Source organism: Pleurodeles waltl, chromosome 6 (assembly GCF_031143425.1).
Source record: "Pleurodeles waltl isolate 20211129_DDA chromosome 6, aPleWal1.hap1.20221129, whole genome shotgun sequence".
NCBI classification, from domain to species: Eukaryota; Metazoa; Chordata; class Amphibia; order Caudata; family Salamandridae; genus Pleurodeles; species Pleurodeles waltl.
The window spans coordinates 1,258,457,750-1,258,477,890 of NC_090445.1; the positions used below are offsets into that span (position 1 = coordinate 1,258,457,750).

Here is a 20,141-nt window from a genome sequence, read left to right on the forward strand (position 1 = left end):
ATAATTGTTGGGGAATCCCTTTGGCTCTTGTGAACAGGGACAATTTCACCTGATGACCAGCTTTGAGGGAATTTTCATCCCTGCTATTATGAGGGCAGTCAACATGTCTATATCTATATATTTGCCCCAACTCTCAATATAACACAAATAAAGATCTCTTGGGACCCCATTTGGCAGCTTAGGACTGTACAACCTTATCACTTATCCCTATAGTTACTGAAGATGGAAGAGGATGTAATAAAAGATTACATAAGAAATTCACGAGGTTTACTCTCCCACACTATTAACTGGTGTCAGGCCATACAGATCTGAGACATGTTTATGCCATGTCCTCGGGTGAATGGAATACGCTAAGTGGGTTGCAGGGCTCTGCCCCTTGTTGGCTACCAACCGCCAAAATTGCCTGGAGGCTTTTCTGACTACAGCCTCATGTAAGTCTTCCCAGACAGGGTATTCCATTCGTCATGGGCTTTAAGTTGATATGATGTAAAAACACTCCCCCAGTGTGCTAAATTATGTCTTATGTATCGCTGGCATAGCCTGCAATCGGCTTTCTATTGAGTGAGGATATTCAAGCTTGGCAATAGCTTGGAGTAAAGCCATCTTCATTTTGCCTCTGAGATCAGGATGAGAAACCAATTTTGCCAATTTTATTCTTCTCCCACTGTTGGAAGGTACCAAATCTACAGCAAGGGAGTGAGGAATCTACTCTGGTTGACTAAAGATATTGCTAAGTGTGCAGTGTAGGGCACGAAGGTCGCTGTCAGATCTAGGTAATTTCGTTCCCGCTCAGTTCACCATAAAGGAGTCCGAATTTGAGATAGGGTGAGGTTTTTGCTGTATAGCACCACCCAGAGGTAAATCAACTTGAACTGGACAGTGGAATCAGAGGGGGGATCTTCGCACAGCTCTAGTCTGACTAGCTCATCTACCAGGGTTTTTGATTTGAATGTAAACTGAATAAGATTAAAAAAAAATCCTGGTTGTGCCGGGATGTCACAAGATCGCCTGCCGTGTAACATGTCCGAGCGTATCATGGAGTAACAATGTCTTTTCTTCCCACTTTATTTTCACAGAAAACTTTGTTAACCATTGGTTTGGAGATCGGAGTCTTGTACTTTTTATTAGGCAATGATTCTACCAGATACAACTTAAAAGTCTATTTTCTTAAACTCATGTCAGTGCCCTAGTAAGCTCAAATGAAATTGCAGGCCTATTAAACTGAAAGTCTAGACTTTAAGTCAGTAAATAGCTTCATAGGTAAAGTGCTCACCGCTGAGATCAGTGTGCAATCTGAAGGCAGTGGGCTCAAATACTGCCAGTACAGGCTCAGGTTGGCATATTCCAAGAGCAAAAATGGAGCACGACACAGAGCTCAGTAAACATAACACATTATTTAACATGCTAAGAAAAGTCCAATGAGGAGCAGAAGCTGTCATACACAAGAAATATTCTGAAAACGTAGTTTCATCTTTCAAATGTATCTTGCGCCTTTCTTCTCCACATCCTTTGACATTTTTATTTCTGAATGACATTTAGTAATGAAAAAGACACGCCCAAAGGAAAGATAGGGGCCTTGCCTTCCTCGATACAAGTCTGTGGTTGTACTTATTACGTGATTCTCTAAACATTCAAATTTCTATCAGTCACTATTAAACAAGCACCAATCAAAACTATCTGCTTGCTTTACCATTCAGTTTGAAACACCAGTTAAAAACTACTTAGCAGTTGGGCAGGAGAGTGGCTAACAGGTGCTTAGAACTAAAACTATATTCCGCCAACAACCTAGTCTAGGGGACATCCCAAACTCAAATATATATATATTTTTTTTAATGTACCTGGACCTCAAATTTGGTAATTTGCAAAAAGTATGTAGGCGCACTCTCAGAAAATGGTTTGAGAGTGGAACCTGGCCTTTACAGGGTGAACGATAGGAACGTCTCGTCCTCCTGTTTTTGGTTTGAGTGATGTTCAGTTTATATAGCACACTGACATCATCAAACAAAGTGAAAGCAACTGCAGCCGTTGACCCTCAGCTGCTTTCACTTCAATCGGGTTAAGGGGCATACCTCAGTTCCCCCAAGCACCAACTGTGGCAGAAGAGATATTGATGGAAAGCAAACAAGGTCCCTTTTACCATGGTATCTCTCCTTATTGAAGTCGAGGTGGGATATTCACTACTTGAGGGCAATCCCCAGCAGGAATCCACTTACTAACCGCCACGGACTTTAGGTACGGTGATCCCAGGCATGGCTAACTGCTTCCCCTCCTCACGACACCCTAAAGATTTTCTGCCATCAGAACGAGGATGAGCTGACTGTGGGTTCACCAACAATCTTTCTATTTGAGGTGGGGAGCAGAAAGACTCCAAAAATAACATATTTTCAAATGTTACTGAGGGGTGGGAGGGCTGCTGGAATTGGCATCAGCGCACACACCCCTCCATCCAAGGGGTACTTAGTCGTTCTATTCTTCTGGGAGGCAAATTGGAGGAGTTCACATCTGAATTTGCTTACCCCTGGAGGCAGAACGCACCACTACCAACCAGATATTGTTTTTATTAAGAAAAAGGATTTGGGGAGTCGGCCTCAACTTGTAACAGGCCGCACCCATACAAACATACAGGGCACAAAGTACTGCTAGACACCAGTGATTTTCAATAATGTATGGGGTAGGGCTTGCTCATAATTGGTTCTGGACACCTCTCCACTCCAGGACTTCCTGGAGTCTACTCAACTCATGATGGCATGTTATGTAAAGGAGGGGAGGAAAGGCGGGAAAGTCCATAATCGCAAGGGATGTTTAAAAAATGGGATGGGGTGAGAGGCCAACACGCAACAGGCTGACCCCACAACCTTAGGGACAAAACAGTTTTTGTTTCCTGCTATAAAGGGGAATCAGGCGGCTTAGCTCAAATGTGTCCAACTGAAAGACAGAAAGCCCACTAGCACCATTGAAATTTGGGGAAAATGAGGTGCGTGGGAACAGGTCCTTCAAGCACTAGGCGCCCCTAATACCTCCAGTAAGAAAACAGTATTTCTGCCCCCTAATGGGCAGATTTGGTCATTTCCCCCAATGTGCTCACCCTCGGGGTAGGGTGTCTGGAGCATAAAGCCAGCTAGAACTAGGAAAGTTGGAAACAAATGGAAGGGTTGAGGGCTGTCCAATCTCGATTTGAGCTGCATCCCCCACGTTTATATAGCCAGAATGCTCTGCAAACTTCCAAAAGCCGCCTAAAGCACCCACTTCCCTCTGTCAATGGGGGATGGCTTAAACACTTTGGACCAGGTGGGTCTGCACCTGGGGAATCCTATGATCTAGTAGAATCTAGGGGACTCCATGTCGGTGTGGCTTGCATGGATCCCCAAACATATACACCAAATTCCCTGCATGTGTCAAAGTATGGGTCAAAGAATGTTTCTATATTGCAGCCTAAGGCCAAATACTTACTGCTCTGAATTATCATACTTCTCCCATTTGAAACGCTACCCCATGGACAGCAAGGCTTATACAAATCCAAGGAATGGACCAAACCAGTAACCACACAAAGACCTCATTTACACCACAATGACTTACACGGTTGAAGTTCTGATCAGTTCATGCCATGGAAATAGGCTGTTTGCCACAAATGGAGCTCCCTTAATGTTAGGATAAGTGTGGGAATGCTGTGTAGTAGTTACTTTGTGGCTCCTTGCAGATTCCAGAACTTTCTATCAGAAATGTTTGAGGTTGGTTCAATTCTGTGGGTGCTGACAGGGCCATGTCCCACCTACCATACCAAAGCTATCCACATCACTAAAATACGTACATTTAAAAAGAGAAATCTTCATGTTTCAATGTTTCCTGCATCAGGCATTACTCCCATTTGCACAAGTAGCGTCTCATTTTAATCAGAAAAAGTGTGGGAACACTGGGTTTTAAGAATTGTTTGGCTCTCCACACATTCTGAAACGTTCTCTCATAGAATTGGAGGAACAAAAGCATGATTTCAGCCAAAGGTATACTTTTGAAGGGCATTTTAGATCAGAAAATGTAGCAGGATGCATGCAGTACTGCAACTTCCAAGACACTAAGTGCTGGAAACGTCTGGGTCCAAATACCGCTGCATCCAACATCGTTAGAATGTGTGAATTTCAAATGAAAAAAACGATGTTTCCTTGTTGAGCTTTTGAGGCAGTCCTGCTATGGGAGATATGTGCATCAACACAAGTTTGGTACTATTTTTATTGGGAGAGGTTTGGGACCACAGAACAGTATATTTGTTTTCATCAACTGAATTATTCTTTAATTATGGCTTCCAATTGTAATTCAGTGTGCAAAAAACACATATTGTAAACTGCCCTCTGAATTGCAATATTATTGACAACCCAAAGTTCAGACTTTTACAAATAACCACTATTCTTAAACACATTATCTTGGGCACAATTTAAAAAATGTATGTGCCCTCAATTACTGTGAAAAATGACCCTTTTTGTGAGGTCACACATTTTTTAACTGAATTTTATCTAATGTATAAGCTGTGCACATTTGGGCACTGCTGCCCAGTGGTGAGTGTATGTGCACTGACCCCTAAAACATACAGATATTGGCTATTTTCTCACTGGCGTATTTAACTCTCCTATAAGGCCATAGATGATGGTGGAGAAACGGCAACCATGACATGGAAAGTTAACTGTCAAGTGTAGACTGCAGAATTTATAGTGCCTCCACTATTGTAACATGGAAAACATGGCATCAGGCAACATAGCCAGACTGCTGCAGTTTAAATCTGCAATGCGCCCTGTTAAAATAACACTTTTTGACAGGTAAAAAACGCCCTTTGAAATATTGGTACGTAGCTTCTATGTACATCATGTAGCTCACAAAGTAGGATGCATTGTATTTAAAAGTGGGCCATGCAGAAACCTAATGTTAACTTGTCTCTACAGTGACAAGGCCCAAAAAGCAATTTCACTGTGGTAGGCCTGGCTGTACTATTTAAGAAACCAGACTGCAAATTAAAATACTAATAAAGCTAACCCTTGAAACAGACCAGCTACAAAAATACAATCCACTATTTTTAATATTTAAAAAAAAAATCAAAAAAAAAAATCAATGGTAAAGTCAGATTTTTAATACATATTAAGGAAAAGTAACTTTTAGAAAATTGCCCTTTACCTGTCTCAGCTTACATAAAGCTAATTTCTAGCTACACCAAGACAGTGCTCAGCTTTGAACGAGGTGTGAAATTCCTCCCTGCAGCACACACTGGGCTAACCTGAATGTGCAGAGATGACTCATCTGAACTCAATAGAATATGCAGGGTGAGGGCTGTGCCCTTCCTGTTGCCACAACAGTGTCAAATCATGCATGACAAGTCAGTCAGAAGCGCATGTAAAAGTTATGAACCCTATATTGTGTGGAACTACAAAACTAGAATAATTATTGTATATCGCCTGTTTGGCTGCTGAAGGACCCTGCATTGCCCTATCAGACATCTGTCTCTGAGTCTGTTAAGGACTAAGTGCCTGCTTCAAACTGAATGTTAGTGTTAGACGTGTGAGAACACTAGGATTACAATAGTACACTACTCATACACACTCACAGCCCAGGATTAGTGTGGTCGGAGACTTTCGCCTTCTTGGATTTGCCCTGACATGTTGCATGTAGGGCCTGTTCGCAGTAAAGCAAAGAGAAGCTACTGCTTTAGTAGGTAGTCAGACCTTATAAACCTTTGCTTCACTGATCAGAAAGGAACTAGAGTATCTGTACCCTCACCAGGCCTTCCTAAGAATACTGCTGAAATTCCAAAAGTTTACCAGATGGAGTAAACCAGCTGCACTTGGCATATACAACCTGTGAGAAGGACCTGCGGTGGTTGGATCACTTTCTACTCCCCAGAGTGGCTCAGAAACAAAGTTGAAGAGGACATTCCTGTGAAGAATTCCAGCTAACCAGGGGCAACTGGCCCTGGACTGGAATTTGCTGTTTCACTCGGCCCGACACACTCAAAGTCTCTAACTACAACCTTGGAGTCTTGGAAGTGCACTTCTGTGGCTGTTTCACACCAAAAGTTGGGAACTTTTTCATACCTTCTGCTCAAGAGGTTCAAGGGGACTAACCTAAAAAAGTAAGTGACCAGAAGTTTTATAGTGTCAGACTGAATTTCAGGGTTTCTTCACAGGAGACGAGTATTGCGCAGGCCCTTTTCAGATTGGTAGTTAGCAACTTTCTTGAACTTCCCTTCTTCCAAGCCCTAACAGGAACAATCTATTTGACATACTGTGCCCCTTCATGGTCTGCTTCAAATCGTGCCTAGCTCTTGGTCTACCGGGACCACTGACTCCCACTGGCACTTTGTACTTAGTAGTGCTATTTTGAGTCAAATATATATATATATTTTTAAATCGGATATCCACGTCTTCTTTTTGTCATTCTGGTGTCCTCAAGATCACATCCGTGCCAACCACCTTCACCATGACTACAATTCTATCTTCAGATCACGTTGTAGCATCAAGACGACATCATCACTGGTCAGGTGAATGTAATATATGATTTGTATGCTACCTTTCTCATAATATTACTGGGCCTCTCACCTTCCTTTAGCACCATCGACCACCCCATCCTCATCTAAGCCTTCAAATGGGTTTCACTGAAAATGTCCTTCACTTGTTCTTCTCCTATCTAACCAACGGACTCCAGTTAATTAAAATGGGCATCTCGAGGACACACAAGATCTTAAATCACTGCCTATCCCAGCTGTCCCTGGTCACTTCAACATGTACATGGAGCCAGTTTAGATTCTACTCACCAACAACGGGCTAAAAATGTAGTAATACACCGAAAGACACAACTATGTATGAAAATCTGCCTTGCTCTAAACATCCTATGCCTTGCAAACTCATCCAGACTTCAATGTCTAGAACCTACCTAAAGCTTAACCCCACCAAAAGAGAAGTCTTGATATAAGCCAAGAACATCAAGCAATATCCAATCCAAGCCTGGCTCAACAACGTGAACCTGGAAAGCATGAAACCCCAATTCTCACCCAATGCCAAGTCACTAGGATGCACATTTGATACCAACCTCACAGTTAGAAAACACACTGCCAAAAACAAGAAAGCCTGGAAGTAGTTATCTCATCTAAACAAAGTGAAACAATGTCTGCCAGAAAAAGGTTTGGGATGGTGGGAACTCCCTGCTTTTGGGTCATTTAGACTCCACACTTCCCACTCTTTGGGTATTCAACATGTCTCAACACACCTCATCAAGTATCTGAAGAAATAAGACCTCATCACTCCCACCTTGTGGAACTCTGTTTCCCCGTAATAGCTTGCACCATCTTCTATGCCAGTTGCATCACCTACAGAGTCATTACGACACCATCCTTGCCATTCATGCAGACAAGCTCACCATATAGTTATGTATGGACTAATGAAGCAAGTAGTGGGTAAAAAGATGTGGAAAACATACTGTATTATACCAAACTATAAAGACCACTATGATAAGCATGACTAAAGACAGGGAAAGAACTACTAAAGCCATGAAATATACCTGCCACAAATACTGCTTGCTTTATGGCGTGCTTCCAGGTGGTGTGTTCTGGGCCTGGTTTATCTATTAGGACTTTATTTGAACCTGGCTTCTATTAAAAAGGTACTATCTCATTGTGCTATTTCAACCATTTGTTAACCAGCAGTGCTACACACTTCTGAAGCAACAGACTGAAATACATACCAAGAACTACACTAAAAGCTATTGCTTTTATAGTTATCATAATGCATTAGCTCGGACTACTGAGCCAGGGACTGGATATAAAGAAAGTGTGGAAGATGAACTGTATCAATCACTCAGTGCAAGGTGCACTATGTTAAGCAATACCTGGGGGAGAGAAAAAGCTACTAAAGGCATGCACAATTGTAAATAAGTAATGTTGGGTTGATGAAGTGCTTTCATATGAGATCTTCTATATAACTTTTTCTGTATGGTTCTGTTATTTGTATTTTTTTTAATGAGATGCTTTTGCTTTTTACATTAAAGTTCTCATATGTAGCTGATAAAGTCTCTATTGGAATGATCCAAGGGCACAGAAAGCATCTTACTGACATTGTAATCCTTTATCTACTAGGGTGTTTTCTATACCCTTAGGCAGGAGCTTTAAAAAAAAAAAAAAAAAAAAAACAATTATAATAATCTGCTTTGGGTGCTCATGTACATGTACCTCTGGTCACTTTGGGTGTCATTTGGAGTTTGGCGGATAAGAAAGCCCGTCGGCCAAACTCCGGACAGGGCTGTCGCTGCCTACACGTTTATCTCCCCACAGGAGTTTTTATGAGATTCATGCTAGGTCGGCAGGCAGAAACCTGAGTTTACGCCTGGCAGCCTAGCGGGATAAAGGCTACAGAATTGTCTCCAGCTCGTAATCGAGCCAGTGGCAATGCTGTAGCCAGCAGGGTGCACCAGCAGCATAGTAGACAGTGAACATTGCAAGGGTGCTGGACAGGGGACCCATGCACTGCCCATGTCACGGTCTGCACGTCTCTTAGTGCTAGGAGGGACACCTGGTTTCTTACTGGTTCTGGACTGGCCAAGTTAAGGGCGACTCCTAGTAGCCAGAGTGCTGCTGGCTAGGAAAAACGCCAAGGTAGACCGTACCCTACAGAAGGAGTCCCCGAGGAAAAACCCGAGGAATGGGAAAAAACCTCTATCACAGGAACTCTTGGAAAAGATGAAAAAACAATGAAAAAAGGCACAAAGAAAATAGAAGTCAAAACCCGCAAGAAAAAAGTAGGAGCTAGTAGAAAACTGGAAACAGGAGCGAGGAACACGACCAAGACGGAAATGTTTGCAACGCAAGGATGCAGAGAACTGCAGTGCCTATATACCATGAAACAGGAAGAACGAACAACACCATCTTGGATTGGGAAAGGCCACATAGAAATGAATGAGAAAAAAGACCAAGTATAAAAGGAAAAGGAACAAGGCATGCTGGGAAGACAAACACCAAAGAAGACGACAATATAGGAGACCAAGAAGAAAGAAGATATGAAGACAGAAGAAAAAGAAGAAAGAAGAAAAAAGAGAAAGGACCCAAGGAAGCTAAGTGGGAAAGGAAGTCAGGGAGGCTGGCAGGGGCCACAGCGCGACCCGTAGCACAAAATGTGCCTCCCAGGCCGCACCGCAGCAAAAAACACCAAAGGAGGCCAAAAAAATGGGCTGCGGCAGTACCAGCATCCCGAAAAGCGGACTGCCGGCCTGACCACGGTCCGAAAAAGGGATGCCGCAGTAGTCCGCAGCATCACAGTACATGGGCAGTGCAGGAGATAAAAGGGGGGTCCCATAACTCTTTTTCCCCATTCATTTTTCCATAGGGATTTTGACCAGGAATAGTGCCTGAACCACTGGATGGAATTGCACCAAATTTGGCAAAAAGGTAGCTCTTGGTCCAGAGAAAGTGACATTTTTGTTATTTGGTGTAAATCTGTTCAGTAGTTTTTGAGTAGATAAAGAAAATACAAATTTGTATATATAGAGAAGCAAAGGCTCCGCAAACCCTCCCGATCTAGTACTGAGATCTGATTGGCTGCCAAAACTTCAGCAAAGATTTGGCAGCCAATTTGGAACTTGGCTTCAATCTGAAGCAATTATGCTACATTTGCCCACCACTCTCTCACCCACACACACTACTATACCTTATACTTGCATGTGTTGAGATCGTTGCCACTGGGGTGGAGATCTTCTTACAGAAAAGTTAGGAGAGGAACAGGTGTAGATCTCAAGGTTCAGGTTTGTGAAGTGTATTTTGTAGTACATAAAGTGAAGTAGTACTAACGCAGTAATACATAATGTACTCAAAAATGTATTTTGTTAATAGAGCCCAAAGACTTATGAATGGTTTTGAAAATGTTTGTACAAAATTCCAAACCTGAATACATACATGAATCAAGGAGTACCATAACAATTTTACTTTTAAAGCCACCCCTACCCTCTTGTAAATTTCACCTGAAATAACAGCTTGGCAGTACTTCATGGGGAAACGTCCTGTGACACCAAAGATGCTGCTTGTGAAGATGCTTGATGCGCCAGTGATGATGACCACACATACCAGAGTCACAGTAGAGAACTCGTACATCCACAGTGATGTATTCACTTTCACTAAAACTGTGGTCACCACGAAAACAAGCAGCATGACAGCCAAAGAAGACAGAATGCGAACTTTAGCGGACACCCTAAGAAAAAAAAAAAAAAAAAAAAAAGGTAGAAATAACCAGAAGAAGAATTAAGACATTCGTTTTATTTGCATTTTCTCAAACTTTGGTTTGGTTCTGAAAAAATGTATCCAGTCTCCCAACAATACTTGTCAACTACTGCTCAAAATAAATAGACTTTAGAGCAGTAAAGACAAGAATATTGCACCTCATAGTAAGTTCCTTTAAATGTGTCAACACCGTCAGTCACTCTTTTCGGTTGTACCTATTGCTATTAAATATCCAGAATTAATCAATCACTTTGAGATTCTTTAGTAGACTTAAAAGTCCTACCCATCAATTATACCTGTGCACTTCTGTGAAATGTTCCTTTGCTTTTTCTGAATATGCCGTACATCACTAACTGAAAGTAATTTTGATGCATGCATAGCAAAGGCTGCAGCAGCTGCTTTGGCAAGTATGTATTGATAAGTGCAAAGTTTAATACAATAAGGTGGATCCGGGCTTAGAGCACAACTGTTTTCAGTCTGGAGAGGAAAAGATACAGCTAGTGTAAACTTATGGGAAATGGGAGACTCGAAACAAAGCAGCAGAATACTCTATTAGTTGATGTTCAAGAAAGTCTTTCCTTTCCTTGTGCATACTCTGCAGCATTCACGTTGTTTGGAAAACGTAAGTTACAAGTCGCTAGAGGAAGTTAAGGTGATAAGGGGCCTAACTGAATTGAAGTTTGCTAAAAATGTAGAGATCACTGATTATTTTTTTGTTCAAAAGTTTTTTTGTTTTTAAATGAAAACATACTCTCAATAAGTAAAATGCAGATTTCTTGTACATGCTTATTGACAGCACTTACAGTATGTAAGAAACATGTTTTTGTCATAGTTCTGTTTAAGGCATTGTTGGTAACTATGTCACTAGAGAAAGAAAAGAGGTTTATAGTGCAACATGGCATTTTAACACTGTTTATCGAGTGCACAGAGCAGTGGTGCTGTGCGACATGGCTAAAGGTAAAATAAAAAAGGCTAGTTACGTCAAAGCATTTTTTTTTCCTTTACTTTAAACCTTGATGCACAACAGCCCGCCCTAAAAAACTTTGACAAAGCTAAGAGAACTTGTACAGATTAAAGATATTGGCTTTGTCAATGCTTGCTTATATATGTTAAGTACCCAGCCTCAAGGGCTTACAAGACGCACTTTAGGGGTGACTTATTCACATTTAAAAAATAATAGGGTTTCCTAAAAGGAAAATTCACGTTTCCTTTTCATATGCCATTGTAGTGCTTTTAAATTGCGGCTCAGACAGACCACAGTAGTGCTCCTACAGCCACACACACATCTTTGTCACATGATTGTAGAGTGAGAGCAAACACTATGGCGCTGAATAGCAGCGTCACAATGCCAGAGTTGCAGAGGGTTGTAATACCAATAAAGATGTCAGGTGGTCCAGAAACCGAAGATACTACACACAATTGGTGACTTTACTACACTGCTTAATTTACTGCTATAAGCATTGCAAAATGTCAACTCTAAATATAAAAATACATTTTTAAAGATCAGTGAAAGAAGTGTGAATTTTGAAAGCTCTCTACATAAGCAATTTATGACACAAGAACTGGGCTTCAATTTGGGGTACTTTCCTGGTATTTGGACTGGACCGGTGATTTTTAAGTTTTTGCTGGAACACTACAGATTGTAGTTAAGTTGAGGGTCAGTGTGAAGGGTGCCTGTCTAAAGTTAACCCTCGAATTTGGGCGGGAGTGGATGGAGTCATGACTGAACTGCACATAGCTGGGTCCAAACTGAGGGGGAACGGTGTGCAACATAACGATGGACTGGGATGTGACACCAAGTAATGACCAGTGGCTGATACTGATTCAAGCAGTCCATCCATCACTTTGTATACTTAAGTATGTTTCCTTGAAACAGGTCACCAAGTACAAGTATACCCAAAATTTTCAATATCTTCAAAGAAGTCTGCATTAGTAATGGTGAGAGTAATGGGTGGTTATCAATACTCAACAAGGGAGAATACTGAAAACTGTATATCTATTCCCCTATTTCTTGCACTTTCACACCATGCCCATCCCATGACTGCTGTTACATCTACCTCGTCTTGGTGGATGGTCAGCATTTTCACGATCACAGTTGTCAATGGGTACCATATGCCCAATGTTCTCTCAAAGTTAAAACAGCTAGAGTCACTGATTCCTGAAGCCAGTGTTTTAAATGATGCGCTTGTGCAATAAAGTAATACAAATATGGGTACGGTACTCCTAAACCCCACTTTATCATAGGTTGCTTAAGCACCTCCAATTTTATACAAGGTTATATACCTACCAGATCATATTAGTTATTAACTTGTGGAGTTGTTTGAGAAACTCTTTCAGGATCTATATGGGGATGTTAAACAAATTTAACAGCTGTGGCAGAATCACCATCTTAATCAAGGGCATTTGATCCAACATTAATAAGGGATTTCTTATCCATTGTTCAAACCGTGATTTAAAATCTCCTAATGCTACCCCAATATTTTTCCTCCTCCAATCTACTGTGCCCCTAGGAACTTACACTCTGAGATTTTTCAAGTCGTTATGGCTCTAAGTGCATACTCACCGTTCCATCGGCGACCCCGATTATGTCAAATGGAACAGCTCAGATTTATCAGTTGATCTGTAATCCAGAGTATCCACTAAGGCAAGTAATGTCTCTAATAAGAGAGACTACACGTTTCACAGGTTCTTGGACATACACAGTAATATCATCTGTGCATAATTACACTAGTGGGGATCCCGATATGATGCATATTACACCATAGGAGTCCTTATCTCGTAGACAGTATTTCGACAGACAGAGCAAAGATAAGGGGGTGGGCGACATCAGGCACGCATGAAGTGTGCCCCTCCACTGGAACTGTACTCTATTCATCCCTACCCTAGGTATGATGGTGTGTAGAGTAGATTTATTAACCTCAAAAAATTATTTCCTAACCCTTGCACCTCATAACTTCCTACATGTGTGTCCACTATTGTGGGTATTGCATAATGCAGCAGTATGTGTTTCCTTAGTTATGGAATGTTGTTATCTAAGAATATAGAAGGGAAATTGTATGTCATTGATTAATAGAATTTATAGATTAATAGAATTTATCAATGTTTCTTTTTACCATCATGAATTGCATTATGCATTGCATACATATTTGGGCTGGGATTCGGTTACTGATTTTGTGTGCTTGTTTGTTTTGCCTATTATTTAGTAGTGGTGATGTATTGTGGGCTTTGGGATATGCAGCAATGTGTTTCTTTAGTTATTGAATGCTAGATATTGTAGAATATGGAGGGTTCTATCAAGGGTAGGAAGGTTGACAGTTAAGAGTTGGGTCAGAAAGAGGTTGGATGCTGTAGGATTCTGTTGGTGATGTTAAAACTTCATAATAAACTTCTTGAGAAGCCACTTCTACTAAGCGTACTGAGTACTTAACACCCACATGAAGGCATCAAACGCTTTCTCTGGATCAAGCAATACTGGTACTGCCAGTATTTCTTGATCTGTTCTACACAGCACTTTCATCAATGTGTGGATACTGAATGCGGTCAAATGCTGGGGTATGAAGTTGGGCTGTTCCGGGAGTGAAGCTTTTGCATCAGTGGTTGGAGACAATATTTTAGCAAATATTTTACTAACTACCCAGCAAGAGTGCATGGTAAAGTTCACAGTTTTCTTTATTGGTATCCATACTACCTTGGAGAAGGTGAGTACAATGAGAAGCTCTAATGCTGCCCCCATGATACTGAAAACATGTGAAACCCACAGTGCTGCAAGAAATAAATAAAACAAAGAAGTGCTACACATGGGGAGCTGAGGTATTCAAAAAGCAAGGATAATGCAAGAGCCTTGTAGAAACAGTTATTTCGGAGTGAACCTGAAATTAGGCAGATGTGAGGGCTTTCGTAGCCTTGTCTATCAGAAGTACTTTGCTTTCATATTTCCTTACCACATTACTGTGCCTAAGAGGATACAACTGAGCCATGTGCACCTCACTGTCCTACACACATATAGGTTACTCATTAATAGACAGATTAGACTCTGCTATCCGTATGAATTCAGAGCAGGTAAAAAGGGCACTGTGATGAGAAAATAGGATAAGGAGAGACTAGAAATAAAATAAAAAACTTAGGCTGGAGTCCACATAAGCCACAATAGAGGGCCTGCTAGCAAAGATCTCCTCTTGCAGAAATGTCAACCAGAGATACACAGATACGAAAAAAGATTGGCTTAATGGCTATGACAAGTCTGTTTAAAGCGCAAGGGAAGCTATTGTTTCATTCCTGGCATTAATAAAGATAACACAAAAGTACTCGATGCTTTAATCAATCTGAACAACTAATAATTAATTTATCTTGGGACGTTCTATCTATTGGTTGTTGAACATCTGTACCATTAGAAAAGCACCATCTATATGCAAATCAGTGTTGTCCTAACCCAAAGGGTTAATGAAGCACAAACATACACTTTCATTTTCACTAGAAAGTGGACTTTGACCATACCTACCGAGTCGCTAGTGCCAGCTTTATAATATATGACGTAAGTACAGGCTATAAGATAGATAACATGCAAAGCTGGTATTCAGTATATACACACTCACTGAAATACAAGTGAGAAGTTCGTTAACATTTTGAATTCAGCTTATTCTCTACTTCCTCTTCACTAGCCCAAACGTACGCCTTCATGTGATCTTCATATTTACAAAATAAATTACAACATACAAAAGAATCGAAGTGGAGACTGCTGTAGAATGTATCAGAATATATTTACAAACATGTGACTCGGTAATCCTTGTATATTCACCTACTTCTAATGTCTTTATAATCGGTGATTTCTGACCTACCTAGTCGCCAATTATAAGGAAAAGAGGTCAGAAATCTACAATTATAAGTTAATACAGTTGAGTTCTGGCATCACAATGCCTGCTGCCAGAGCCAGCAGAAAAGGTGAAAGGCAAGTCAGGTAATGGAGCATAACTGAACTAATGAAGCAGATGTTTTAAGCAACGTAAATTGAACACTGCTTTTCCTTTTCCTGCTCTATTTTTCTAGCATACAATGACAAGCAGACACAACATGTTTATTTTTGGCATTCCTTAGATAGGCAAAAGCAAGAATCTTTGTGCATGTTTCTACACATTCAAAGCTACTGCAGCTTTGTTTTTAAACTGACTTGTATTGAACTGTTTCTATTATCTGTTTGCAACAAACATCTAACAGGTATTCGATGAGCTTTGCATTAGAGGTTTTATTTTTATTCTTTATGTTTGCAAACATGCTCGCTCTTTCATATGAAAGAGCTACACAATATGGTTTTAAGAGGTTTGTGGGAAAAGTGAAAACGTGACCATGTATGATATGGGGCAATGTATCCCCTAGTGTACATGATTAAGATACTCCAAGTTACTTCTTAGTTCCATAACCTAATAAAGGAACTCGGCCTGCAGCCTCTTTCCTTTATACGGTTATAAAAATCCTCAGTGACTTGCAACATCGTTTTCATGTATGGCAGGGGATACTTTTTTGGAAACATTAAATGCCGGGGCCCTCCATACCGCATCACTAATTATAATAATTTTAACTATAGTGGTACGCATTTCTATTTTCTTAATTCACAATACCAGCGAGAAATGCTGTTCAGGTCACATCAAAACAGCACAATCTTACAGTAAAAAATGAAAAACAAGGATACAATGGAGAACATGTCATCAAGTGGTCGGCTTGTATACATTTAGAGTCTTGCTACATGTCATCAACCACATTAATCACAGTGATTTGGCAACTGGATTAACTGATGAAGGACCGGACTGCCCAAAACAGATAATAAAATAGAGGACACACATTCCAGATCACCCTTTCTCAGAGAGGAAACGTCAAATCAGAAGAACAAGTTGGGCTATTATTGCAGTCCTCACATTGACGTCCATTGTGAAGAATATATTTCAGCAGGCAGAAGGCAGAGGTAGCTCTTTTTCATCCAGCCCCTATCCTTTTTTTAATCTATGATTGGGGGCGCACTAATCCTTCTTTCATGTATTGCAGATGAGCGAACGAGAACGTGATCAGAATCTTTCACCCCAAAAAAGGAGCGTAATTTATGTAAAGCAAGAAATCTCAAAGGGCCTGAAGCCACTACAATACTTTCCAAGAGGATTCATCTCTGAGATTATATGTACAATGCTGATGTTCTTTATAGCGTGTGCCACTTGCATTCACTACACTGACCACAGGAGGACAGTGGAGTGATAGGAGTTAACTCCAAGGCTAGAAGCTCTTAAGATGGTCTTTCAAATGAGAATCTCAATGAGTTGTCCACACCCGAAATAAACCACTGATGCCAATAGAGAATATTTGCATGCTAGAATCACCTCATGGACTAAACTGATGATAGAAGACCTACAGTCCCCAATCCTCATTAACAAGGTGACAGGCGAGTCCATCAGTGCACCTTGTGTACAATTTTCAAGAGAGATCCATGGAGCCATGAACGAGACTAGAACTGGAATGCTTCACTTGCTGTCACAGAAATGCTGCAGACTTTCAAGCCAAGGATAATGAGTACACACTCTGTTTCATTAACAGTGCGCACTCATTTATACCCTTATGTTTATCAGGACCAACAAACTGCTTTTTTTACCCAAAATGTCATCAGTGACAGAAAATGTCTGAATGGAATGCTCTCCTAATATCTAAAAGGAATCCTGCAATTCGTATAGAAACCTCTATCGGTTAATAGATTTTATGTTAAGTGCATGTATGTATTTATGTCTGTCATGACCAGAGGTATAATTCTAGGACTTAAATGGTGGTTTAGGACGTGGTCCCTATTAGGAGTAGTGTTCTTTGCCAACTCCTGGGATTCAAGTAAGGCCTATATAATTGGCGAACAGAAAGGGTTACGCCATAGTTCTGTGAACCTCAAATAATATAGTTCAAAATTACCACTTTTTTGGGTGGATGGTACTGAATGTTCTCTGACTGATATCAGACTCCAGTAACGCCTTACAGGCAGTAATACCGGCTATTAAAGGCCCTTTGTGGAGAGAGTGGCTTTAAAGTCTCCCATAGCCTGACGATGAATGTGTATAAACTATTGAAATATTCAACATACTGATAGCAGAATGTTTTACACTAAGTTACCTGCAACAGAGCTCGGTAACATACCAATTTTTCAATATTTCATAATTCAAACCCAGTAGGCAATCAACACAGCTATATATGCGAAAATCCTGACACAACCGACATTTCTCAAACCAGTTCTAATAAAAAAGGAGAAGGTACACGTGGTAGAAGAATATTACGTACCTGTTGACAAGCATGAAGTTCACCATCATGAACAGGACGGAGGGCACCGTAGAAGCGATGGCAAGGTAGCTTTCAAAGTAGTTCTATAAATAACAAAATACATCACTGAGAACACGAAACATGATGCACACTGAATATAAATCTCATTTCGAGTGATGCTGACCCTCCCTGTATCAGAACAGATTTGTGCAGTTGGGGAAATCCATTATGTTCCAGACCTGTAAAACTCATTTTTATTGGAAAATGACCTTTAGAACTGTAATCTACTGGTCTAGTTGTTTGTTACTCTTCACAAATATCCATCCTGCAAGGAACTAAATTTGGAAATTGTGATACAGGGACTTATATGTAGGATTACGAGGGGTTTAGAGATCTCCCTATGAGGTTAAACACATATTTAATTTACAGCTAAATGTTGTATTGATGTCAAGGCAAACTCCAGTCCCCAGATCGCTCCTTTTGGAATTGAACTTAGTGGACTCGCTAGGTGACATTTTTATTTTTGTGAACCTAATGAGATAATTTGTCTGACTAATTAGAGGAAATTATGGAAGACAGCAACACTTGTGCCAATGGCCCACCCAATGGAATAGGTGGTGTGCAAGCCACAACAAATTGTGAACTTAGGGCCAGATGTATCATTCTTCACAATAGCGATTACCTAATTGCGATTTTTAGCGAATCGCAATTAAGTAATCGCTATAGGAATGTATGCAACTCCAGAAGTTTCATACTGAGATTTGCAAGGGCTCGCAAATGGACCTACTCATTTATATTCATGAGGTAGGTCGCAATTTGTGAGCCATTGCGAATGGCTACAATCACAGGGATGGTGGCCTGCTGGGTTCAGCAGACCACCATGTCTGACTGCTTTTCAATAAAGCAAATTTTTTTTAAATAATTATTTTATTTTTTAAATGCAGCCTGTTTTCCTTAGAGGAAAACGGGATGCGTTTAAAAATGAAAAGTTTTCTTTCCATTTTTTAAAGAGTAGGTAGTGGTCCTTGGGACTACTGCCGGCTCTTAAAAAATGCTTTCGCGTGCGTTCACAAAGGGGTCCCTGACCCCTTCCTCTTTGCGAATGGGGTACCAGCAATTTCAAATTGGTGGTAACGTGACTGTTTTACGACGGCATTCACGGTCACAAAACAATCATTCATACCTCTGCAATGCGGTATTAGGAAGGGACGCTCTTGGCACGCCCCTTCCTAATACCGAATCGGTATGAAGTCGCAAATTGAGCTTGTTACAACGCAAAAATGTTTGATACATCTGGCCCTTAGTTACTTATACACCAACCTGTATAGCCTAGGCAAGGACAAATTAGAAGTCTTTTGGATGACCTCAAGGAGACTTGAGCCACCAAGTCCCAAAGGGCACAAGAGTAACGTCCATGGAGAAATCGGTCATTCACTGAGCGGAAGGAAAGACTGGTTGAAGGAAAATGTGCTTCACAAATGTTTTTATGGCTTGGATTCCCTATTGGGGGAGTTGCTGGTCTTTGTCCTACAAATATTTTTCATCCACTTGGAAAAAGGTCATTTTTTTGAGTATTACATTTCCACCTTTTCCAATGAGGGCAGTGATTGCTGAATACGTTTAAATATGTAGGTTTGTGGGTGTGCTCCGACTCAGTGGGAATTTCACCTCTTGAACTATTGCTTCCAATTTAGTTCCAGCTCCTCTATGTAGATTCGAAGAAAGGAGGAAAAATCAGAGCCTTACTAGAATCCAAATGTGATATAATATGAGCCTTGACATAATCAAAGAGATTATTAGCAAGCGATAATTGTATGAGAACACTAAAGTAATTTGCAACATGTCTTCATGGCACCAAAAAATAAAGGTTTGTTTTTTATCGTAGAACAAGTAGATTTTGAAAGCGTCCCATGCCTTAGACAAGGAGACAGTCCATAAAATTCCACACCACTCTAATCACATAGTTGCTGCCACGTCAATTAATCTAATGATTTTACTTATAAGTGCAAAGGAAGAAATATTTAAAATATATCACTAGCCAGTAATTAACATTTGCTTCACCCTCTGTTTTAACAACATGATTTTGTCATGCATAAAGACACCAAAAAGAGGAAACATGACATTCTGGTTTATTAATCCTAAATGGAATCACATGCCAAACTGACACAAGAAGAGCCCAGGGACGGGGAGGGCGGGAGAGGGAATCAAGAAGCACAAACAATACGTTTTTCGATCTTCTAAGTCTCAGAGTCTGTCTTCTAACCAAAGGGCTTTGCCGGTGAGTGCCCACTCATGTGACCCTCACCACACAACTCCAATCCAAAATATGTTATTCATCAACTCCACACTCTGAGACTTCCTGGAAGAGCCTCTATTCTCACTTACCACTCTTTTCTTGCCATGCACTGGTCTATCATAGCAAGCCACCCACTGACTGTCAAGGCAGTTCAAATTACCCCATTCTATGGCTATGCCTTGCTTGGCAACCATTACACCCAAAAATCAAAGTGTTAATTGCCTGCTGGTGATTTCTATTTCACTGAGAACACATAACATCATAGATTGAGATGTGAGTAGGATCTCCTCCTGCAGTCCTGCAAACAGGGTATTGCAGACATTGGTACAGAAT

At 40.7% G+C, this 20,141-nt stretch overlaps 1 protein-coding gene across 1 annotated transcript in view; it reads right to left on the reverse strand.

The window, feature by feature from the left end:
* The window catches only part of SLC29A3 (solute carrier family 29 member 3), a 141,016-nt gene that overhangs the window by 49,913 nt on the left and 70,962 nt on the right, over window positions 1–20,141 (reverse strand). Inside the window, exons 3-4 of the mRNA XM_069240566.1 lie at window positions 17,534–17,616; window positions 9,982–10,208 (exon numbers count right to left, since the gene is read on the reverse strand). Of these exons, the coding sequence (XP_069096667.1) occupies window positions 9,982–10,208; window positions 17,534–17,616 (310 nt within the window). The remainder of the gene's footprint in view (window positions 1–9,981; window positions 10,209–17,533; window positions 17,617–20,141) is intronic.